At 35.0% G+C, this 26,007-nt stretch overlaps 2 protein-coding genes across 4 annotated transcripts in view; one reads left to right on the forward strand and one right to left on the reverse strand.

Annotated features, from left to right (window-relative positions):
• Positions 1–26,007, reverse strand: part of LOC111059785 (exosome complex exonuclease RRP44) — a 47,290-nt gene that overhangs the window by 4,725 nt on the left and 16,558 nt on the right. The window contains exons 7-14 of the mRNA XM_039433356.1: positions 25,734–25,882; positions 24,642–24,779; positions 23,926–24,072; positions 15,164–15,280; positions 14,112–14,232; positions 10,368–10,626; positions 4,238–4,481; positions 315–535 (exon numbers count right to left, since the gene is read on the reverse strand). Coding sequence (XP_039289290.1) covers positions 315–535; positions 4,238–4,481; positions 10,368–10,626; positions 14,112–14,232; positions 15,164–15,280; positions 23,926–24,072; positions 24,642–24,779; positions 25,734–25,882 — 1,396 coding nt within the window. The remainder of the gene's footprint in view (positions 1–314; positions 536–4,237; positions 4,482–10,367; positions 10,627–14,111; positions 14,233–15,163; positions 15,281–23,925; positions 24,073–24,641; positions 24,780–25,733; positions 25,883–26,007) is intronic.
• On the forward strand, positions 17,613–23,911 carry LOC111059786. 3 transcript variants are annotated; one of them, XM_039433358.1, is made up of 6 exons: positions 17,675–17,764; positions 18,784–19,432; positions 20,515–20,678; positions 21,401–21,519; positions 22,809–23,292; positions 23,410–23,782. In XM_039433358.1, the coding sequence occupies exons 2-5, from the start codon at positions 18,912–18,914 to the stop codon at positions 23,268–23,270; spliced, it is 1,266 nt and encodes a 421-aa protein (XP_039289292.1). In that variant the 5' UTR covers positions 17,675–17,764; positions 18,784–18,911; the 3' UTR covers positions 23,271–23,292; positions 23,410–23,782. The 3 variants fall into 3 exon arrangements, with proteins under 3 accessions (XP_039289291.1, XP_039289292.1, XP_039289293.1); XM_039433359.1 differs by having other exon boundaries at positions 22,809–23,250; XM_039433357.1 differs by having other exon boundaries at positions 17,613–17,764; positions 22,809–23,911.

Genomic DNA, 26,007 nt, shown 5'->3' on the forward strand with positions numbered 1-26,007 from the left:
TTAAGCAATAATATGGCCTTAAAGCTAGCCAGTCTTATAATTATTTCTTAAACTTATTCGCATTTACATGATTTTTTACTTCCGCTGGCTGTAAAGTCTAACTTACTTCTGTGAGTAATTTGATGTAGAATTGGTTTGTGTACACCATTTTTTAAAATAAATATAACTGTTTAAAAATTGGGTCATACTTTTTGAAACAACCGGTAGTTTAATAATTTATATTTTTAAAAAAGCAGTTGTAATAAGTTTCTAAAGTATCTATTGTGGAATAGATAGTACATTCAATTTGGAATATGCTTGAAGCCCCAACCAACCTGCGAATAGGCGAGGTGAAATGCGTGTATATGGGCGTGGCCAGTCCATAGTGAGCGTATTCCTGCTTAGTGAGCATTCCGCTGCAGAAGTAGACAGCCTGCATCATACACCGTGTGGCCAGTATACGCAGCATAGTGTTAAAGTAAGGATTGCTCGGCATTCGGGCAGTATCCAGAGAGGCGGCTAGTTCTTTGCCTGACGACGTTTTTATGTCGAAACCCTGCAATCAAAATTCATCTTATTTATTATATTCATAAGAAATTACTGACCAGGAGAGAGAAACTGAGGTACTGTACTATAGAATAACATAGCATAAAAAGATATCCCATAATATAGGGCGTTTATGTCCCAAATTTCATTGTCAACTCCAGTTAACAGCTTTCAAAAGCTGTGCTTTTAGAATATTAAGTTTGTTTTTGGTCCTGCAAAATTATTTTTCTAATATGTGAATATTTCCTGTTTTAATGATAATAATGTGAAATATTTCTACTATATTTGGTTTTGAAGCATCTAAATTCAAAAATCTACTTTGTGATAATAATCATTCTTAATTGAGACGCCGAGTAGTAAACATCGTTGTTTAGAGCTGCGGAACATAATAACAATTGTGTTGTGATTATTGCAAAAGTGAGTTATAGCTGATAGACTAGTGAATCCATCCGTTACGAGATCACCGGTCAGGGCGCCATATGGATTAATTCCGGAATTCGAGGAAGTGGGAGAAGAGCAGGACCAATCATCATCTTCAGGACAGGTCCAGGAGTCCCCTACAATTGAGAAACCAGCAGAGCAATCTACATCAAAGGTAATCAGCAATGAATTTTCAAAGGATTATGAACTTTTAAAGCAGATGAAGCACGAACTTAATCTATGGGCGGAAGCGGAATATGAAAAAAGAAAAGGTCTGAGAGATGATTTCGACAGATTTATTTCAATAACTAATAAGTTGTCGGAAACAATCGTCAAATTAGAAACAAGGTCAGTGGCAATTTCACAGCTAGCGGCAGGGCTCGGAAACACCAATAAGGGTATTCAGGAGTCCCTTAAAAATATAAATAAGGCGGTAGACACTATGAAACAAAGTGAAAGTAGGCCTACGTTAAGCTATGCTGATATGGTGCAGTTGCCAGGAAAATCGAAGGACAATAAAGTTGCAGGGAACAATGTTAGGAAACTACAACCACAGGAACATATAGTTATGTTGCAGCAAGTCAAACCAGTCCTGAACGAAGTGGAAAACAGTAGAATTATTAAAAATGTATTGCGGGAGAATATCAAAAACAAAGACGATATAAGAGTTAAAAAGACCGTGAATGTTAGAGGAGGTGGCCTCATGATTTTTCTGAATTCGGAAGAGGACAAGAAGAAAATAATTATTGAAAATGAGGCGTTGAAGACTGGAAATATGAAAAATTTGAAAATAGTTGAACCACAGAATAGGAAGCCTCGTTTAATAATTTACGATGTCCCTAGTGATTTAAGCAAAGAGGAACTAGCCGAGAGCATTTTCAACAAAAACTTTGCTAGCTCTGAACTAGGAAAAGAAGCATTTTTAAACGGATGTAAGCCTCTCTACAAGGTTGGACCAAAGAACAAGGAAGTAGTTCATTGGATCATTGAATGTGAGCCCGAGATAAGAAGAATCCTAATAAATATGAAACGAGTCTTTGTCGACATGACTTCTTGCAGGTTAAATGACTTTATTTCGGTTCAACGATGCTTCAAGTGCCAGTGCTTTGGTCACGTTTCAAAGTATTGCAAAAAAGAAAGTGAAGTCTGCGGTGACTGTGCTGAAGATCATAGCACTAAAGATTGTCCAAATACCGCCAAGGAAGCAATATGTAGCAATTTATTGTAAGAAAAACAAAAAGCCATCAAATCATAAAGTTCACGATCCACAATGTCCTAGCCACCAGAAATCATTGCAGCAATTGATTGAAAAGACTAATTATGGGATTGTTTAAAATAGATATTGTTCTCATAAAATAATAAATCAGACTGGAAATATTGTGATGGATATGAAATTTTAAGTAATTTGAATGATACATATAGAGTTCAACAAAGATCAAAAAGTAGGACATCACTCGTATTTAAATTTTGGAGGTTACACTGACCTGAATATTTCCTTCGCCAGCGTAAAAAACGAAAAAGTAAATATTTCCAAGGGCATTGCTACCGTAGTAAATAGGAAATGTATGAGCATTGATTACTTCAATAGTCTAACTACTATATTTTCACAAACAAAGCAAATTGATGCGTCGGTGAAATTCGACGAGACATTGAAAATACTCAATTTGTTTTTATTGACAGATAATAGTAACTTGCTTTCCAATCTAGAAATATTACTATCTATGATCGATAAATGGGCTTCAGATAAACAAGCTCTGACAGTTGAATTGATTTTTTTTGGAACCATGGCTGATGTATCTTGTATTGATCTCTTAAGTACTGTCTTGGCAACAAAACATATTAAATATGTGTTTTACTACAAGGGTATAAATAATCTTACATTTTTAAATATTCCAGAAGAGAAAAACAATGAGAAAGCATGTCCAACGGGATACTTACCTGAAAAACCACCCAAACATGAATTTATAAATAGTATGCTGGAGCTCAGAAATCTTCTGAGTCAACATGATCAGATAAATTCTATTATTTACTATGAAATTCTGACTAACATTACAAAAAAAACTTATTGAGTACCTATTTGAGTACCTATCTTATTCGTACCTAATAGAGATAAAGCGTAAATATATGAATATTCATGATAATCATCTAAGAACATTTATATGGCCAACTGGGAAAAGTTATAGAATGGGCTTCTGCTTGGATAACGAAGGAACCTACGTGGAATTCAACGAGAGTAATAAAAGATTCTTAACAAAAGAAAAATACATTCTTGTTAGTAGAGATACACAACTCATGTTAAACGGTGAGCTGTATCAGAAAATATCATCAGTTGACATTTCTGCTTCAAGTCTTCCTAATATTACGTGGATAGATGGTGTGCCAGGGTGTGCAAAGACGTTTGAAATACTGAACCAGCATAAACCAGGAATAGATTTAGTTCTAAGTCAAACAAGAGCAGGAATCAAAGACATCAGAGAGGCTGTCATTCATAAGTACGGTAAGGATTACTGTAGAAAGATAATCAGATCAGATTACAGAACAGTTTCATCTTTCATTATAAATGGAGTGGGCAAGAAATATCATCGTGTCTTTATAGATGAGGCTGTACTGATGCATGCCGGCTACATTGGTTTCATTGCGAAATTATCAGGATGCTCCGAAGTTTTCCTACTTGGTGATTCTAAACAGATTCCTTACATCGAAAGGAGTGGACTGAAAGTTAGATGGTCTCATCCTTCAGTTTTTTGTGAGCCCACACGGAAAGTGACATTAACTAGAAGATGTCCGATCGATGTATGCTGCGCACTATCCAAATTCTATGGTAAAATTGAAACAACTAGTGGAACTCTTCGCTCAATTAGGAAGACTATCTTTAACGGCGGTCTTCCACAGCTTGATCCAGAAACACGTGTATTAACATACACGCAGAATGAGAAAAAAATTATTCAAAGAGTTACTAGGTGACAGGATTGATAAAACAATAATAAGTACATCATGAAAATAATAGGGAGAGAAAAAATAAGGTAACCTTGTGCTATTCCTCTCCCAAATTTAGATAAGGTTACACGTAGTAATAAATAATTTGATTGTGTGGTGAGAGATGGTGTGGTATATCTCCATAATTGAAAGAATAAGACGTTAATGTTGTCAATACCACTATATTTGTTGAAAATGTGGTTCTGTAGTTTAAGTGATTTTGAAAAATATAGTGGTATTGACAACATGAACGTCTTATTCTCAATAAAGAATTAAAAAAATGTTCAACTAATGTAAAAATGCAACATCAACTCACAAGATGGCGTCCAGCCTTGATAAGCGGCTCGAACATGTTGGGGGCGGGCTCGGGATGTCGCCTGAGCATGGCGCATTCGGGGAACTCCTGGAATATCTTCTCGGCCACCGATATGTTGGCAAGCAACATGAACTCCTCCACCATTGAGTTGGTCTCCAGAATCTCCTTGACTTTGACATCGATCGGGTCGTGGGTCTCACTGTCCACGTTGAAACGGATCTCAGGAGAGGCTAGCACCAGGGCACTGTGAAAAAAATGGAGAAAATATAGATTAAATATAAAATTGAATAGAAATCCTCAATTATCAGGTAACCCGTGCTCAGCAACGGTCTAATTGAAAACTTGACAAACTGAAAAAATGAAGAATTTAGAATATACCTATAATCATCCTCGGTAAAATAAGATTCTATATACAAAATGTCAAGTTAATCAGTTTGGTAGTTGAGATGTGATGAGCCGTCATTCGTGAATTTCCTATCCCGTACGTGCATGAATCAATTCTTTCCATCATATTATAGACTACCAATATCTTGGATGACTTGGACTCTTGGTACAAATAGTTATTTGTATATCTAGAGTGAAAAGTACGACTTTTTCTCCCTGAGGGAAAAGTTTGAAGCCCGAGGCGAAGCCGAGGGCAACAATTTTCCTGAGGGAAAAAAAGTATTTTTCACTCGTGATGTACACAACATTTTTCCTCCATCTACATTTTTTTATAGAAACTGCAAATAAAATCATTTTAATAACTTACGTATTGGTGACAATGTTTCCTAACAACATAACCTAAAATCTAAAACCTAAAAACCGGCCATCTGATTGGCACTGCCGATTGCGCTATCTAGCAAAAGTTGTAACAATTATATCAGCTGGGTGTCTACCAAAAATGGCTGACTCCAGATCACGCCGTTCAGATTTGAATTGCAGATCAAAAATATTTGTTGGCTGGTATTTTGAAAAGAATAAGATATTTTAAAAATTGTATAAATTTTTATCGTCTACTAATATTAAGAATATAATATCATACAAACATATTTCATGAGTTGATCAAATTTCTGGTTATGGTATTGAATTCAGTTAACTCAATGACAGACACCTCTATTATGCTTTCTCATCTGAGCTTAGACCTTCTAACCTATTACAATGTAAGTTTCAAAATAGAGATGCTCCCCATGTTATTTAAATGGAGTCACTTTTACTCCCTAGGGAGTTTTTCTGTTTTTTACTACCGAGAGCGGAAAAGTGACACTTTAGTATCATATTTCAGGGAGTAAAGTAAGTACTTTTGACAGTAGGTGGAGGAAAACATAATTTGAATAACTCGGACATAACCTGGCACAAAACACTTGCCTTCTGAGTAACTACGGTTTACGGCCGGGACACACTTAACCGCACCGAGCCCGCGTCGACATACGGCCGAGTGTCGGACGTACTACGGCGAGTGAGAAAACGTGTAGGGACACATACTACCGCACCGCGCCAACACCGTCACCGTGTTTGTAACCCGCGCCGTCACCGTCACCGTGTTTGTAACCCGCGCCGTCACCGTCACCGTGTTTGTAACCCGCGCCGTCACCGTCACCATGTTTGTAACCCGCGCCGTCACCGTCACCGTGTTTGTAACCCGCGCCGTCACCGTCACCGTGTTTGTAACCCGCGCCGTCACCGTCACCGTGTTTGTAACCCGCGCCGTCACCATCACCGTGTTTGTAACCCGCGCCGTCACCGTCTAGTTCAGTTTACTTTTTGACGGTGACGGTGCGTCCTCGTTTAACATAGAGAGTGAAAAACTTATTGAAGAGATACGAAATTTTCCAGTTTTGTACGATCAAAGTGATGAGAAATAAGATTAAACGGAAAAATGAGTTAAACCAGAAGTAAAACTAGAACCGAATAAGTTAAGCCAAAGGTATAATAGACATAATGTAATAAATAATAAAATAAACAACAAAAAGTATAAAAGAAGTCTTAAATTCTAAATTAAAAACTAAATAAGTGTAGATGCAAAAGGCAGAAGATAGCAATTTTAGTGCTGATATATTTATTTCCGATACATGACTGATGATGGTATTGTTATGAACCCAAAACATATACCAGCACTATGATTCTCATCTTCTGTGTCTACAGTCTACAATTGAAAAAAATACGTTTAAATCGGATGTAACAAGCTTTTAATAGTGTTATATTATAAGCAATAGTTTAACACATTCAGGAATCAGACCACAGTATCACTACAGAACTGAGGCACTTCTACCGCTCGGCTGTCGCACGGATATGTGTGTTCTTTGTTTGTTTGTTTTTTAAAGCTTCCCAGAGACTCTAATCAGAGTATAGGAGTTGTCAAAAATTTATAATACATACAGTATTACAAAAAAAGAAGAAAACAATCACACAAAGGAACCCTCTCTACACACAAACTCTTCTGTAGTATAGAATACTCCAAGCATCAAAAAACTTTTTAATCCCTTCTCAAAAACATTGACATCTTCACAATTTTTCAAGTGAGTAGGAAGCTTTCTAATAAATTTAAGGCCCATATATGTAGGTTTTTTCTCAAAAAGAGCTGTTCTGTGATACAGTGAAGCATAGTCTCCTCTATTTCTAGTATTGTATCCATGCGAATCAGCATTTCTAGTCATTGTCCGTCTTCTAACATGCATAATCACCTCATAGATATAAATAGAGGGAACGGTTAGTATGCCTAATTCTTTAAAGTGGTTCCTACAGGACTCTAAAGGCATAATACTTTTGATCGCTCTAACAGCTTTTTTTTGGAGCTTGAACACCCTCTCCAAATTCTGGCACGACCCACCCCACACAATAATGGCATAGCGGATGTGTGACATTATGAGTGAGTGGTAGACTGCCATTGTGAGTTTGGTATCATTCAATCTTCTTATTTGTCGGAGTGCAAAGACTCCAGATGCAATCCTCCCACAGAGCTGATCAGTATAGAAATCCCAAGAGAGATACTGATCCAGAGCAACCCCTAGGAATTTCACGAAATGAGGCTGGTTAACATTTTTTTCATTTATCTGTACATTAATAAGTTGATCTATCCTGGAATTATTTCTATGTTTAAATAGTAAAGAATGGGATTTTGATTAATTAATTCCTAATTTGAGTTGAGAGAGGTACTGGGCTATGGCATTAATGTTCAAGAAAGATTCTATTTCTAACACACTTGCATTCTGAGAGCTGCAAATGTATGATGTGTCATAGGCATACATTAAAACTCTACCCTGGGATATAACTTTTGGCACATCATTTACATATAGCAAAAACAACAAAGGGCCAAGTATAGAGCCCTGTGGTACACCAGCCTTCACTGATACCCTATCCGATAAGTAATGAATTATCTTCCCTTTCTCTTCCCTTGTTATTTCCACACACTGAGACCTATCCAGGAGATAGGACCTGAACCATTCCAGTTCAACATCTCTCACACCCACCAACTCCAGCTTCCTTAACAAAATTGAATGGTCAACGCAATCGAAAGCTTTGCTTAGATCCTAAAAAATTCCAACAGCTTTCTCACCCTTATCCATCATATCAATTATATTCTCAAAAATGGATACAATTGCCGTCTTTGTGGATCTTTCTTTCTGAAACCCATGCTGCTCCTTGGCCAGAATTTGATTTTCAGCAAGATGTTCAACAAAGCGAAACATCATACACTTCTCAAAAACCTTACCAATAGAATTCCCAAGAGTAATAGGTCTGAAATTATTTGCAATGTTTCCCTCACCGCCTTTGTGAATGGGTACTACTTTTGACTCTTTTAATTTATCAGGGAATACACCGTACTTCAAAGATTCATTTACCAAATGGGTGAGTGGATCTAATAAATATTCTTTACAAGACTTCCAACACCATAGTAGATATCCCATCCAGACCAGTTGACTTTTTACCTTTTAGACTATTTAATATCTTATCCATCTCCTCTCTTGTAAAAGGACCAGCTATGAATTTATTCACAATACTTGTTCTGTCATCATAGGAGTCAGAGAAAAAGTTGTCATTTAATTGTACAGAGACATTATTCTTTATACCAGCATCCTGAAAAAATGTATTAAAATAGTTGGAAACTTCAAAGCCTCCTCTCAAAACTGTTCCCTCTTCTGTTACAACTTCGTCTATATAACAGTTCTCATTCCTCCGTTTCAACACACCCCTCTCTTCATTTATCACCCTCCAGACAGAAAGATTCAAATTGTTGGACTCCCGTAAAGAATCTGCTGTAAATTTACGCTTAGCCTTTTCAATTTCATTCGCATAAAACTTCTTCAATCTAATATACTCTTGTTGGTGTGCACGGTCTCTACTTTGTGTGAAGCGTCTAGAGGCAGCTCGTACATTATCTCGCAACTGCAAGAGCTCATCATTAATCCATTTATTCTTGATATTTCCTCCACTTATTATAACTTTTTTAATTGGACAACAGACATTATAAAGGTAATTCAGAGTTTGTACAAAATTTGAATACGTTTTGTTGAGATTATTTCCATTATAAACTTCCTGCCACTTTTGTTTTGATAAATGCATATTTAGACAAACCAAGTTACAATCACTTACATCTCTCGATTTTTTTGAGATAACTCTCTTATCCGGAGATACAAAATGATCGCCCCGCATTTTAATAGATTGAAAAGTGTGGTCAGATAATTCAGAATATTTTATACTGCAACAAAACTATCCTCTATATTTAATATAATATTATCTATTATAGTCTGAGAGTCTCTTGTGATTCTGGTAAATTCACTAACTTTTATTATCAGGTCGTTTTCAGCAAAAAGGTCTCTGAAAGTATCACTTAAAGGGTTTTTCACATGGAGATCAACATTAAAATCACCTGCAATTACTATCCTATTAAACTTTGGTGTTAGGATTTGTAAAATTGTGTCCATTTTGTCATGGAAATCATTCCAATCTCCACTGGGCGATCTATATACTCCAGCAACAGCAATTTTCCCTTTTCCTTTTCCTATTTCCACAGCAGTGATTTCTAAATTCATTTCAGTGGAGAATTGATTCAAGAATGAGAGTTTCTGAACTTTAATGTTTTTCTTTACCAAGATACAAACGCCGCCACTCCTGTGTAAAGATCTACAATAACTTGCACTTATGCTATAGCCTTCAAAGCTTAATTGCGTTATTTCAGATTCTTTGAGACCATGTTCAGTAAAAACTACTACATCTGGCTTTTCAGCTCTTAGGAAGACATTTATTCTGTCCACTTTATTACTCATATATTGAATGTTCTGATTTATGATAGTGCATACTCCTGTAATATTTGATTCAGTTAAAGGTCCAGAGTATCTAAAAAATAATTTCCAGAAATATCATTTAAAATTGGAATACTGGAACAGCTCTTTGTTGAAAATTCGGATTCCTTTACTATAAATGTCTCAGTGCTTTTCTGGTTGCCTATTAAATATTTTTTTATGAGTTGAATGAGTTTGGGTTTGCCCTTGTGCTTGTTGAAATGCAAGCCATGGCGAGTGTAATCTGTGATGTCTAGCTCATTCAGATCAATCATGCCAATTTTATTATCACTCATTAACTTAAACTCCTCAAACATTCATGTGTTTAATCTACTCACATTTACATTCATTAGAGGTCTGTCATACCTTAACGGAATCGTTGATATAGCCACATTTGTTTTCTCAGCTATTCTCTTTATTGAGTCAAAATTCAGGTTAGTGGGCTGATCCACTCTGTCAACTACATCGTTTGTCCCTGCTAAAATAATCACAGTGTCGTCCTTTGTGAAATCCTTAGTAAAATCGTCAATATCATGGATTACCGTATTTCTCCTACCACCATAACCGTGTCGCGGGCTCAGCTCGGCCGTACGTCAGCGCGGGCTCGGTGCGGTTATATGTGTCCCGACCTTAAGTCTGCACACACCTTGATATGTGAATTGAGTTTGATTAAGAAATAACTTAATCGCAGACTAAAAGGTTTTTAACCTTTTCAGGGACTTTCCGTATTTAATAATAATACTATTTTACTTTTAACTTATTTTGTTAATTTTCAAATGTATTTATGTAATTATAGACATTCATGTATGCATTGTATGAAGGGAAAATAAATTGTATGAAGGAAACTTGAACCACTTCTGTAAACTGACCCGTTATCCAATCGTCTCTTCTTGAGAATCTTGGCGAGCGAATTGAGTCCGCGCAACGACTTTGCAATGTCATTCTGCTGACTGGTGTCGTCAATGCGCATCTGCGCCTCCTTGTAGGTGAATGCGCCGCGCGAGAAGATTATGCTCTTGCAGAAGTCCGTCTTGACAATGCGCGCATCCTTGGTAATCTCCCAGATACAAGAGAACGCGAACCGGTCCACCTTCTCGCGCAACGAACACAGGTTCGAGCTCAGCAGATCTGCAAACAAACAAGTGATTGCAACTAATCTCTGACAAAATATAATTGATTTTACAATAAAGAATCAATCATTTTTATTTGCTACAAAAACTTTACAAAAAGCATCGTCAATCAAATACATCACAATACAAACACAAAAACATGAAGTACGGTAAGCTAATAGCATAAATATATTCGAATAACAATATCACAGAATATTTAGAAAAATCAGATGAACATAACTTCTGAGAGTCATAACATAGTAATATAAATACACTTATTACAATGTGAGTCAAATTGATATTTCAGTTAAAAACGTTCTATTTTTCAATTCAAAAAGTCTTAAATAGAATAGTAAGCATTTTCTTTCAACAGCTTTGTAATGGTAACTTTAAATGTTTCTAGAGGCTGGTTTTTAACTTCAAGTGGGAGTTTATTATAGAACAATAACTGTAGATAGTAGTAGCTTTTCATGCTCTTGCTCAATCTGAGATTTGGTTTTACCATTTTTTCTTTATTCCTAGTATTGTGAGCATGACATTCATGATGTTTGAGAAAGTTGTTAGGGTTTTTCTTTACATGAATTTAATTGTGATATATATAAAGCGATGGCAGAGTCAGTATACCCAGTTTAATAAAGAGAGGATGGCATGTTTCTCTTGATGGAAGGTTCACAACAGTTCTAATTGCCTTCTTCTGCCATATAAAAATCAACACAATAGAAAACCCAAGAAGATTCAAATCTGCCGCTTAGAACTGGATTATTTCAACTAGAAGACATCATATAGAAAACATAATCTCAAACAATATGTGAGCTCACTTACCCAACGTATTTGCAGTTTGCACCCCCACCCACAATCTATTACTACTACTAACACCTACTCTAGTACATGGGTTTTCCACAGTTGAGTAGGTTAATTTCCAATAGAATTAAATTCCATTTTTTTTATAGACCTATTGTATTGTATTTTAGATATTTTGTACTTTTTATGTTATTAATTGCTTGTTTGTATTTATTTAAAGGAAATAAATTTTATTATTTTCATTTTTCATCACGTTACTATGTGAGTTTTTCATCAAAATCGGTCTTTGACAAGACTTTGATGAATTACTCTGCTGCTAGGTTTAATAATGCCCTAACCATTGATACAGTGTTGAGCATCACTGCCTTCTGCATCAAGTAGATCTCGTTCCTCGAGGCACCCAGATGACTTAGGTTTGCAGTCACTTTTTCCCCATCAATCCAACTGCAGATATTATGACTGGAACGGTTTCCACTTTCTCTTGATGCCAGATATCCTTTATCTCAGCTGCCAGGGGGAGATACTTGGAAATCTTTCCACTGTAGTAGTGTTCCATGTTATGGCAGCATGGAATGCCTACATCTATTAAGACTGTTTACCTGGTCAGCTTATTCATCAGTATTAAATCTGGCCTGATATGTGGAATCGTTCGGTCAGTCAGCACAGATCTGACCCAATACAGCTTGTGGGTATTGTTCTCTAGGATTGTTTATTATTATTATTATTAAAAACACTTTTCTACAGGATATTTGGAAAAGAACTCCCTAGTTTTATAATGTGTCATAGAATCTGTAAAAAGTGATTTATAGACTATTCCAGTTTGTGGTATTTGATTCAGCAACTATCTAACTTTTGTCCACCTGCAGTTGCAGATCCACCAACTAGATGGCGCCCCTCCTCATTACAATAACCATGTGCGCGCGGCTCGAGACACTTGCTTTCCGAGAAGGTGGATAGGTAGAGCTGGCCCAATTGCTTGGCCACCACGGAGCCCGGACTCCGGCACTAAAAAATTATATTATTAGCATTTGAATAGATGCAATATCTCAGAAATGAATAATATTCACAAATGCATTTAGGGGAATAGAGAACCTGAATTTTCTGAACAAGAGGTTCTCCATCTTTTTGATAAAACCTAGCTCTTCTCCTTGTGAATAAAATGCTGTCACCTGGTCATATGGAACATATACATGAATCATATATTTATCTCATATTGATCAGGATTTTAGAGTTTTTAAATTAAAAGTTCAATGAACAATATGTTGTCTTTGAACAATCTTTTGTCATCGACAGAAAGATTGTTTATTTTAATTGTTGTCAATACTAGTAGTTCTGTGAACAGTAGACCTCACGCAGTATTCTCATCCACAAGTACCTGATTGAAACTATAGACCTTATGGAAATACAGCAATAGACTGGCTTCTCCACACATCTTTGCAATCACTTGTCAGCTGATTTATGATGAATAATTCTTTAGTCTGATTTTTACTCTAATATTGACGTATGAAGGAGGCTCCTTTTTCCTTTTATATTATCCTTGAAATGCAAAATGTCCAAAAACCTTGTATATACGTCAACGCGCAATTTAAAAAGGAACATACCTGTCAAATTTCAAGAAAATCTATTACCGCGTTTCGCCGTAAATGCGCAACATATAAACATTTAAACATTAAGAGAAATGCCAAACCTTCGACTTGAATCTTAGACCTCACTTCGCTCGGTCAATTAACGTTAGATTCTCTCTGTTTTTAATAACAAACGTGCGTTTGTGCAATAGATAGAAATATGTACTTGAGATGGCTTTCGTGTTTGGCATTGACTGAGTTTATATGTGTATATTTATTCATTGAATTATATTTGCCTATTAAGAAATTATTCAATGCATGTTTAAATTGTATTAATTGTTATAGTATTCTAATTTGTAATTTAATTGTTTTTGTTGAATAGATTTTATTTGCTTATTTATTTATTATTTGATATTATTACCCAAATTTTAGCTTTTGGGGCAGAGTTCGTTCGTTAGAACTTTGAGTAAAGTCCAACTGTTCTGGTGAAAAGGATAGATTTTGCTCTTGTTTTATAATACAGTTTTCCTGTCGCAGTTCGGGCAGTTTTGGGATAATAATACAAGAGAAAATTATTGGGAAAAAGAGAAATTATTGGGAATAATACAAGAGAATTGTATTATTGAATAAGAAGGTTTCTGAACCCATTACACTAGATCAGTTATTTTGATTTTTAACTAATAATTAACGTCGCGTTTCAACCAGTGAATGACAAAGAGGGAAGCCATCTTCAAAAGGTAGGTGTTATCCTTTTTGAGTTTTCTTTTTTTAAATTTTCATAACCACAAAAATTGTATCTTTAGCAGCAAAGCGAGTAGCTTCCCCATTAATTTAATTTCAATATTGTTTCCTTATAATAAAGTAATCTTGATTGTTTCAATGTAAATATATATTGAAGATTCATTAAATTATATAATAGATTGTTCACCCTTTGATTTTATCTTTACACTCAACCAATCTGATGGTTATAGTTTCAGTCTTTCTTTATCGTTATTACATGTATAGTTTTCATTTCCCCGTTACATATTTAGTGGAAGTCTGATCATTCCTTACAATGCTGAATTCAATTGATAAGGTTGATTGTTGCAGCCCTAGGGGTACTTGAAGGAGTGAAATTGGCTTTGTCTTATTCAATTACCTGGCACCATGTCAATTCTCTTATCCACTAGATAGACGGTGGTCGCTCTTAGAGCAGCCTCCTTGTCTAGAGCGTTCCCGGGCCGGATAAAATGGCTGACATCGGCAATATGTACTCCCACCTGTGAATCAATAAATAAACTATCAATCAAACAAATCAAATTAAATTTATTTTCATAAGTTTCAATAAAGATAGACAGAACACAATGCACAAATATAGCCCTACAATAATTACACTACAATGTTCCTAGAAATAGTATAATTTTAGATTCAAATGATTGTACACTAATATTATTTAGATTGTTTGCAATAAGTGATATATAATTTTTTCATATTGTGGCTCGACTAGCATAAGTATGAATTGTGCGCTAGATAATTTTAGATTCAAATGATTGTACACTAATATTATTCAGATTGTTTGCAAGAAGTGATATATATTTTTTTCATATTGTGGCTCGACTAGCATAAGTTAGTACTTGGGCGCTAGCCGATATTTATGTCGGATATCAATAAATATCAACTCTCAAAATATCATTCAAACTTGAAAAAAGGATTTTCAAATATAATCCAGATGAATGCCAATATCGATTTGAAATCTAATCAAGCATTAATAAATCAACGTTTCCTTCATTCTTCTGCAATATTCCATAGATTTATCTTCAAATATTACAGATATTAGATTCAAATTTAGAAATTAGTTCCTGCGCTGTAAGAAAATATGAACATCAGTTTTGGAAGGTGACGCATTTAAACTAAAGCCAGTTAAACACATCCATTTTTGGACGTTCTATTTTTTGCCGTCCTTATGAAATATACCAGATTAAACGGAGCTTGGCAAACATTATAACACATCATCTGTTTGTTAAGTTATGTTCAATCTAATAGAATTTATAAGGATGCAAAATATCGCACGTTCAGAGATCGATGTGTGTGTTTAACTATTAAAATGGTTTAACTATTCAAATTCAATTAATTTCACACAAGTTATTCAAGTATGAGTGTTATATATACTTTTTAACAATTAAAATGATAAAATAGTTGAACTTTGATCACCTCATAGTTTCCATTATCGAGTAAACGACAATGTAGAGCATCATCGATATCGGTGCAGCCGGGAGGATCCACTGAGCACACGTCCAAATGTCTCAGATCCCGTCTTTTCGCCAAATCCTGTCAACAGAAAAATAACCAATTCATTAACAAGCCTTCAAGTTTTATCAATTTATTCCATAAAACTCCAGTTTTAGTTTTACTTTCCTTGCCCTATTACCATAGGTAAGGAAAGTATTGCTTTCCGAAAAAAATAAGGTACCCAAATTTCTAAATTTCTATACGTTTTGAGGTCCCCTGAGTCCAAAAAAGCGGTTTTTGGGTATTGGACTGTATGTGTGTGTGTATGAGTGTATGTGCGTCTGTGTACACTATATCTCATCTCTCAATTAACGGAATGACTTGAAATTTGGAACTTAAGGTCCTTACACTATAAGGATCTGACACGAACAATTTCGATCAAATGCGATTCAAGATGGCGGCTAAAATGGCGAAAATGTTGTCAAAAACAGGGTTTTTCGCGATTTTCTCGAAAATGGCTCCAACGATTTTCATCAAATCCATACCTAAAATAGTCATTGATAAGCTATATCAACCGCCACAAGTCCCATATCTGTAAAAATTTCAGGAGCTCCGCCCCATCTATACAAAGTTTGATTTTAGATTTTCAATTATCAGGTCTCAGATATAATTTAAACGAAAAATTTCGAGTGGAAAAGATTGAGCATGGGAATCTCTTCAATTAATGTCTTGTAACATTTTCACCTAAAATTGAAAATAAGCTTGAAATTTGAGAAAAAGTAATTATTCAATATATTGCAAACTGTTGGCAACTGTTGATTCTATTAAATCATTCACTATGAAGAGATAGCAGATCTTGTATGTATCCAGAGTTATTGACCTGTCACCAGCTGGCTCAGATCATTGACTTGAGATGCGCGTTTACACTAGCGTCAGGTGATCAATTTTCATAACGGCAAGGAAAGATGTGTGAGTGCGCCACACCAGATTTTTTATTTAAGGCTCATTGAACAATTTTTTCCTTGTTTTGGACTGTAAAACTTTGAAAATGTAACACATAGTACATAACCTTAATCTTTTCTCCCCATTCATGAAAACGTTTGTATTATCATACATCCCATTATCATCACCTAGGCATAAAATGCTTCAAAGTGGCCTTTGTAAATAAATAAATAACCACTAAATGATTATTGTAAATTATAAATGAAGTTTTCTAGTGAAAATCAAATCCAACCCATTAGGATGAGATCTCCAATATTTATAGAAGGGATAGAGGAAATCCTTAAGCGGAGTTTCAAAAAAAAAGAATATAATTTTTATAGTTAGGTCCACGTTATAATGGCAGTGCTTGATTAGCAATGGTATTGCTATCCTTGTCTATCATTCAACAAAGCGGATAGCGCTATCTCTTTCTCGCTTTGCTCTGTTGCCAGATCGTCTTTTAACAATGTAGAATTCATAATTAATTAACAAAATATTTCATCTTAATTATAAAATTATTGAAAAATACAATTTATTGCTTGATAAAATATAATTATTTTAAACGAGAATAAACAGTTAATATTACATTAATAAACATGAATCAGCTACCGCCTACAGAAGGCATTGAAGACAGACGTTCGACAACGTTGTTCTCCTATCTTTCTCCACTGCCATTCTAACTTGGACCTCACTATAGGCTTAAAATGTACAAAGTTGCCTTTTTAAATAAATAAATAAATAGCCAGTAAATGTTTGTTGTAAATTGAACATAAAGTTTTCTAGCGAAAATCAAATCCAACCCATTACATTGAGATCACCAACATTTATTGAAGGGAAAGAGGAAATCCTTATGCTGAGTTGCAAAAAAGAATATATCATTTCTTCTAAGTCAAGATAAAATTATTTAAATTAAAATTTATTGTATCCCTAATAATTTATTTACTTTTCTCTTTTCTTCATTCTCAGAAATGACTCAATAATGAGGTTTTTTTATATTATTATACTATTTTCGATTTGCAACGGTCACCAGCGGGCAAAGTTTATTCTTTTGCTGGTGATGCAATATATATTGTACGTAAATAATATATACATACGTAAAGAGATATTTATGATTTTGTATTATTATTTTCTTATTTTTAAGTTAACACTTGTATTTTATTTAAATTTATTGTTCATCATATTTGATTTGCTCTTTGTTTGTGATTGTTTTTTTAAATGTCGAAATAAATAATTTGATTTGAAGATAAGCGCCATGCTGTGTTGGTAGAATTACCTAATTGAAAATAACTATTCCGAATTGGTGTAAGATAGTATTAAAAAATATCTTCCTTGAAGGAGATCAAGGACACTTCAGTTGAGTTTTTCACAGCCATCTCGAGTAAACTACATTGTTCTTTTAAAGATTTCTGTGATTGATTTCATCAATGATAAATATTAGTAATCAGATTTTATTACATGTCACAACATATGACAAGCTACATTCAAAGTTTGAGTGTAATCTTCAGCTTATCATATGCTTTCACAACATTACAATTCAACACACTCAATAGAGAAACACACATAAACTCAATACATTTAATCAAAAATAATACAAAATAACTGGTAAGTTAAGAGTAATTTTACAATCTTTCTCAGTCTTAACAAAATAGGAAATATTTGTAAATAAATATAAGTGGTTTTTTAATTGTATAAGTTTTAGGAACTGGTAGAAGAGTTGTCAATGCACTTAACCTGTGATAGACTATCAACTAATACGAGAATAGTACACTAGAGTTGTCAACTGAGATTTCAGCAAATTTCGGCAATTTGTTGCCGATTTCTTAAAAAGCACAGCAACATTTGACTTGTTTTCTACAGAAAAAAATTACAATTTTTTTGAAAAAATTGATTTGTGAAGAACATTTTGTTGACAAATCTGGTGTATACATGGCTTGAATATTTCAATTAATAAGACACATATTTAAGTATTAGGATTAATTTATTGATAATATGAAATAGTTTCAGACTTAAGCCTTGTTTTCATTCGTAGAATTAGAGGTAGAGTTTCCTGGGCAAGAACTAACTATTTAGTGAACTCTCCCAATGAAAACTTTTATGGTAGAGTACTAGTTTTCAGTAGAGTAGAGTAGTATAGCACCGTGGGATAGTACTCTACCACTTTTCTTCCCCCACCATTGCTTCTCTCTCTACTCCACCACTACTATGCTAATGAAAACAGTCTCAAGCTAGTATAGTAGGGTCGTGTCGTAGGCTATCAAGTTTAAGAAAATATCAATATGTTGAAAAACATATTAAACTATCAGTTTAAGCATGTATCAATGCTTTTTATAAAACTTTTGTGGCTGATCGGCGATAATGAATGTTCCATATTGACATTTTAAGGTTAGTTCTGTTCACTAGACAACACACTTTACCTATTATTCTCAATTTTAGTGAATTCAGTTACTCGACCAAGTAAGTAGAGTAGTTAGCTCGGTAGAGTTAGTATGCCAGTTACTCGACCACTAACTCTACTAGTGAAAACCAGGCTATAAGCTTGTTGTGTTCTACTAGAAACTCCACAGTTAAACAAAATAAAATGAATGATCTTCAACTCTTGATAAAGTATCTTTCTGTTCCAGGCCACATACACTAATCCAAAACCGCCATGAAACATTCCTAACCCAACCCAATTATTATTTGATTTAACAAACGCCAAAAAAAAATTTAGACAAGTTACACGCAATGACATGAAAATCTACACAGGAAAATGAGTACAACAGGAAACAACCTATCAAGTAAAGGAGAAGGTGGCATGGACTCCAATCATTCATCCGTCAACTCGTTCGAGTCAGCCCTTGACTCAACTTTGCAACCAACGGAATCAGCAAGTCGACCTCCAAGACTCGCCGAGTCACCTCGAGTCAACTCGTTCGAGTCAGCCCTTGACTCAATCTTGCAACCAACTAAGTCAGCGAGTCAACACGAGTCACAAACTTCGAGACTCGCCGAATCACCTCGAGTCAATTCGTTTGAGTCAGCAATCAACTCTTCTTTGCAACCAACTCAATCAGCAATTCGGACTCCAAGACTCGCCGAGTCATCGCGAGTCAATTCGTTCGAGTCAGCACTTGACTCGCCTCTGCAACCGACCGAGTCAGCGAGTCAACACGAGTCACAGACTCGGCGACTCTCTGAGTCACTCAGAGTCATCTACGAGCAGTTTGGCGGTTTCATGAAGTGGATAAGAGGCGTACAGAACGGCGAGAGTCTACCTTATAACTATCAAAGGTAATCTCTGACTAGATTCAATCAAGGCATAGCATTTATAAAAAAAAACTTGAATTTAGAATTATGACCTTTTTACTATTTTGAGTAAGCCAAGTTTGTATAGCTATAGTGAAGTTCACGTTATAATGGCAGTGGAGAAAGATAGGAGAACAACGTTGCCGAACCTCTGTCTTGTCAATGCCTTCTATAGACAGTAGCTGATACAGGTTTATTGATGTAATATTAGATGTTCATTCTCGTTTAAAATAATTATATTTTATTAAGCAAGAAATTATATTTTTCAATAATTTCATAATTAAGAAGAAATATTTTGTTAATCAATTATTATTTCTACATTGTTAAAAGACGATCTGGCAACAGAGCAGAGTGAGAAAGAGATAGCGCTATCCGCTTTGTTGAATGATAGACAAGGACAGCAATAACATTGCTAACAAACACTGCCATTATAACGTGGACCTCACTATAGATTCAATCAAGATTAGCATTTATAAAGAACTTTTATTTGGAATAATGAATTTTTTTACTGATTTGAGTTCAAGTTTGTACAGCTATGAGATTTCCCAGGTTGAAACATTCACATGGAGTCCCTGAGTAACCTAAATACGAAGTTAATATAGTAGACATATTGATTGGGAAGAAAGTTAGTAAAATCATAGAGAAACTTTACTAAAAGTAGAAGTAGATGTCCCATGGTATAGGGCGTTTATATTCCAAATTTCAAGCCGAGTTTTTGTCAACACAAGCCGATTACTGTCGACTAACTGTGTATTACTGTTTTGTTGGGGTGAGAGTGTAAGAACGGCACAGTATGAGAGACTACCGGCGTCACATAGCTTCACCAAAAACAACTACTAGGACTATCGGCTTGAGTTAGTGATATTTGGAGCATGATAGTTATATGTGGAGCATAAAAGTAATATTTGGAGCATAAAAGTCCTATACCATGGGATATCTCATGGTGCTATCTTTTCTCTATGGTAAAATACTACCAATTACCACGAAAAATCAATAGATAGGAAACTAGAATTATTAATGTGGACTACAATATTAAAAACTTGTAAAATGTGTAATGTTCTTCACAGAGCTCTAGAAGAAAGCATCAACATGGAAATAAAAGAGCTGGAATTTCTGTACAACGAAATGAGAGCAACACTCAACAATGTGGAATGTCTAAGAAGCCAAAGAAAAGCTATCAGAAAGGAAATGAACTCAGTTGAAAAGCTCATCAGAAAAATCGAATATGAAGGTATAATAATAATAATAATAATACTGAGGGTGATGCCCACATAAGCTCTTAGGCTTGTGCGTGGGTAATGAGTGAGAGGGAAGAGGGATGATGATGAGAGATGACGACTACTTTTTAGGTAGTCGGGACCGACGACTTATCGTCTCCTCCGAAAGACGGGGTGGCCGTATCTATGTGATTGTGCTGTGGTCAAAAACTTTTGCCCCGGTCGAGATTCGAACTCGGGTTCACTTGATTACTAGACCGGCGCGTTATCACTTACTCCAACGAGCCATCCATAGGTAGGTTAGAATTAGTTCATTCATTCCACAGATAAAAAACCGTACAAATTTTTCAATTTCACTGACATAAGAAGTCCGGGAAAAACTTATCAGAGAAATCTAAAGTTAGATACAGTCCAGATCCTGTAGGTTTGCCTATCGGCGGAGAGCAACTAGACTACAATACTACCAGTTCAAAAACATCGAACATCAGTAAGGAGCTTCCTCCATCTAGAGATCGAGGTACTCTGGAGCGTATGTTTTTTTAAAAGTAGGAATATCACCCCGCGAACCATACCTTGCCTATATGCCGTTTCAAAGTCATGGAGGCAAAGCTACGGGACGCGAACTATAATTCTATTATTTTTCAAATAATCAAAGTTCATTCATGCTAGAGAAAAATCCGCAGAAACGTTTCAATTTTCATAGTCATAAATATTCATAAATAGCCTGATTTTCCAGAAACCCAAGAACTGGAGAAAGCAGTGATAGCCCATGACAAGGACATGTTTTCCAAATGGGAAAGCGTGAAAACATCCACTGACCTAACAGCGATTGAAAATTTATTGGAAGAAGCTGAAGTGAGTTTATTTATTTGATGATCACAATATTTTAACATTCATTAATTATTATTTATTCACGATACAAATGATACTGATGCCATAAAATTGGTAGATATAATAATTTGGTATTGTTTTCTGGGGGAATTAGAGTGGTGTTATGGAGTTATTCAGACTGCAGAAATGGACAATGAAGAATCAGTTGTCGGCCGATTTTTAAAGAGTTAAAAATCCTTCCGTTGCCTAGTCTTTACATTTTCGAGACACTTTGTTTTATAAAGAAACACCAACATGACTTCAGTACTGGAGAGATATTTCACAATTACGAAACTCGGTACAGGCAAAACTTGAAAGACTAGGTTCGTCGAACAACTCTTCAATCAGCGGGGAGTGAAAAGCGCTGGTATAAGATTGTTCAATGCTCGACCTGCACATCTCAAGGAAATGAACAATAATAATTTTAGAACAAAAATAAAAATGAGTTATTGAATGTCTCCGCATATTCAACTGCGGAATTTACGGCTCATTGCGAGCAACTAAAACTGATTAGACAAATTTAGACTGAAGCGTTTAGACTGATTGACGAATCTACATACCCCTTTTAAAGGTGGTCAACAGATGATTTGATAATAATAATAATATAATAATAATAATAAGGTAGTCCTTGAGTCCTTGAGCTACTTTCTTTCAAATTTAGATGATGATACAGTCCTAGATAACGTTAGTCTTTCACGTGTACAATTTAGTCCAAAATAAACATGAAAACTATAAATTTTAAAATTTAGAAATTGAATGAATCAATTACAAACATTTCACTTAATGACCACTTGAAATGATATAAGAGCCGGTTTCCGAGCTCGGGATTTAGCTAAGTTCTAGACTTTGAACAGCTGGAGTCAGAAAATTGGCTTTCCGAAACTGGGCGTAGACGCAGTCCACGTTTAAATCAAATTTCGAAAAAATAGAAAATTAAACATATAAAGAGAAAATCGTGTAGTTTCAGCTATTTTGAATTATTTAGGAATGTTTCACTTCGTCAAGGAACGTTTCCAATTATAGAAATGGGAAAATAAAGATTATCATAAAAACTGCGACTATACACCCCGTTTCGGAAAGCCAATTTTCTGACTCCAGCTGTTTACTAGAACTTGGCTAAATCCCGAGCTCGGAACCGGCCCTAATATGTCTAAAGTTTTCGGTTTATACAATTTCCAATACAATAAACCTATTATCAATCATTGAAACCTATGATTTTCGAATTCTCTGACACTTTAAATAGACACTGAATCATAATTCTATTTTTTTTCCAGGGAAAACATCAAGCCATGACAAACCTCCAGCAGTTATTGACTCGCAAACTGAACGACCTCACTCTCCTACCTCCCCCCTCTACTCCTCCCTCGACCACCACCGTCACTCAACCGGGTCCCAACCGCTTGGCCGACTCGCGAATCGCCAAACCGCGGCTCATGCGAAAACTGGACGCGCGAAAATCGCGACTGAGACTGACGCGTTTGCGTGGCGGCAACACGGATGACGTCATCACGATACGTGATTCGCTGGAGGCCGTCGACCAATCAGAGACGAGCGCTGACATCAGGATGGCACTGAATACATTGTTTGGCGCCAGGGCTACCAACAGCACCAATAATGCCAGTGGTACCAACAGTACTAACAAAACGAACACACCTGATCTACAGTCCAGCGATATACACCTAGTTTTGACGCCGATTTTGAACGATTTTTCAACAGGAAATGGAGGAAAATTATAGATTTTAAATGATTTTTCAACAGGAAATAATACCATTAGTACCAACAGTAATACAGGAGCTAACAAAACGAACACACCTGATCTACAGTCGAGTGATATACATCTGGTTTTGATGCCGATTTTGAATGATTTTTCAACAGGAAATGAACGAAAATAATAGATTTTTCATCAGAAAATGATGCAAAATCATAGGGGTAACATGGAACATCAATAGTACCAATAATACATTTTTGGTACCAACAGTAATACAGGAGCTAACAGAACGAACACACCTTATATCCAGTCCAGAGATATACACCTGGTTTTGACACCGTTTTTGGATGATGTTTCATCAGGAAATGATTCAAAACCAAAGGGTTTACATGGAACATAATGTACACTACATAATAAAATGCTTTGAAATCTTCTTCTACCAATGTTCATCGTAGCTCTACTATATATTTGAGTAGAATATGTTTGGGGCCCATTTAATAAATAGCCAATAGCCTTAGCCAATAGTTGAATATAATAATTTGGAGTTTTAACGTGGCTTGAGACACCTAAATAAATCTTTAAAAAACAAAATTTTAGTGATATTAATAATAATCTATTAGCTTGTCTTGTTATTTTTTATAAAATAAAATGTAGAAGTCATTCTATTCAATAACTTAGCCTACCTCAGGAGTGATAACCCAGGGTAATTTTGGAAGGAAACTTAGAACAGCTTCTGAAAAATTTCCATGAGGCACATCATGCTCCAGAAGTAGAACTTCATTTTCGGTCTCCTTGTCACCAATTTTGCCCAATGCCTTCACAAAATGACCCTGTAAAAGACAAAAATTATGAATAATACATAATATAATAAAGGAGAGAATTGGCTTATATACGAACGGGATAGGAAATTCACGAATGACGCTTCATCACGTCTCAACTATTCAACTGAATAACTTGAAATTTTACATATAGATTCTTAATTTACCGAGGAAGGTTATAGGCCTATTTTAAATGTTGGGGTTAAACTAAACGAGCATAGAGCTAGAATACAAATTCTGGAACATAAAACAAATTCACAAACAACAAGCATTCGTTCGTTTGGTCCAACCACAGCGTTAGAAATCTATATATTTCTAATACATCTGGTCTCAAGACCAGAATATCACATATTTGAATATTTTTTGTTTCTCTCTTTGTTATTTATCTAGACATTTTCATAATTGGATATTAATATTCCATGATATTGTAGTTCTTTTAGAATAGTATCTTTTCAATTATTGTATGACATTATTGCTGTATATTGTGACGAAGGTAATGCTTCTGAAGACCTCCGAAGCGGTTACAATAAAACTTATTCTATTCTTTTTAATGAAATGTTTAGTGAGATTAGTTTACTTACAACAGGATATCGACTATTACGAGGCCAAGAGTCGATTGAGACAATGACTCTCTGATGCAGCAGCTTCTCAGCCTGTCGTGTTTCGATTCTTATTCTCGGGATTTTTCGCTCGGCAGGCACAAACATGTGACGTACTGACTGAAAATTCGAGAAAAAAATGCTTTATAAAACACAAAGAAGATAGAATATAACAAGTTTGAGGTGAAAAGTTTTATGTACATCCTAAGTTGTAAGTTGTAGGTTACAGTAGCTTTTTACTTCCCTTAATAATAATAATAATTTTATTAATGGAGACAACAGGATAAACCCATTTTGTCTCCTTCACACAATACAATATTTTCAACACATTTTACAATTTGAAATACAAGAAGATAAAAAATGAAGAAATATACAATTAATATGAAAGAATACAAATAATCATTGAAGTAATCGTAAACAATAATAATTGATTATAAGAATAATTATTAAACAAAATAGAATCAAACAATAATAAAAAGAGAAAAAAAGAAGAAGAAAGAATGAAGAGAGAAAGGATGTCTGTGTAAAACCAAGAATGGGAGGAAATGATTAATTAAATTAATAATAATAGAAATTTTATAAAATTAGAACACCAATCACAAAAAGACAGATCACATGCTACCCAACCAAATTATATGAGATCTTACGGAATTTAGAGGGGGAGAACCAGAAGACGTCTAAGTGCTCCGAACAATGATTAAAGATTCTCTGAACTCTATTTAGAGGAGAGTTATCATGACTTACAGTTCTAGAGCGCGCTATATGAAATGAAAAACCAGAACGGCGAGCAATGGTATTGACATATATATTAATTTTTGATAGCAAATAGGATGAATCAATTTTATTATTTAATAAATTATAAAGGAAAATAAGTGATTTCACATCGCATCTTACTTTCAAAGAAGTAAAATCGAACTCTATTCTATTCATTTCTATTTTACCTGACGATAATGTGAACACTGAAACTAGTTTTTATAATTTGTATTCTTAACCTATCATTTTATTAATTTCAAAGGGTACTATAATTATATTTTATGAATATTTGAACTAATACTTTTTTCTGAAAATACACACCCCTTTCACTGGATTTTCCTGTAGAATCCCACAGTATTGTCGCCATTTTCTCCTGATAATGCCGACAACTTTCCCAGTCGGTTGTTTTTCAACCTGCTTTTTCTTGGCTTCTCTCAATTCTCTCTCCTCCTCTTCTTCTAGAACATCTCCTGTGCAACAAAATACTGTAAGATAAGTGGTTTTCAAAGAAAGAGATATCATTAATCTCCTTCAAAAATATATTAATTTTCTACAAAACCAATCCTTTTAAATTTAGAATTACCATTCCTTGTTC

Source organism: Nilaparvata lugens, chromosome 7 (genome assembly GCF_014356525.2).
Source record: "Nilaparvata lugens isolate BPH chromosome 7, ASM1435652v1, whole genome shotgun sequence".
Lineage (NCBI taxonomy): Eukaryota > Metazoa > Arthropoda > Insecta > Hemiptera > Delphacidae > Nilaparvata > Nilaparvata lugens.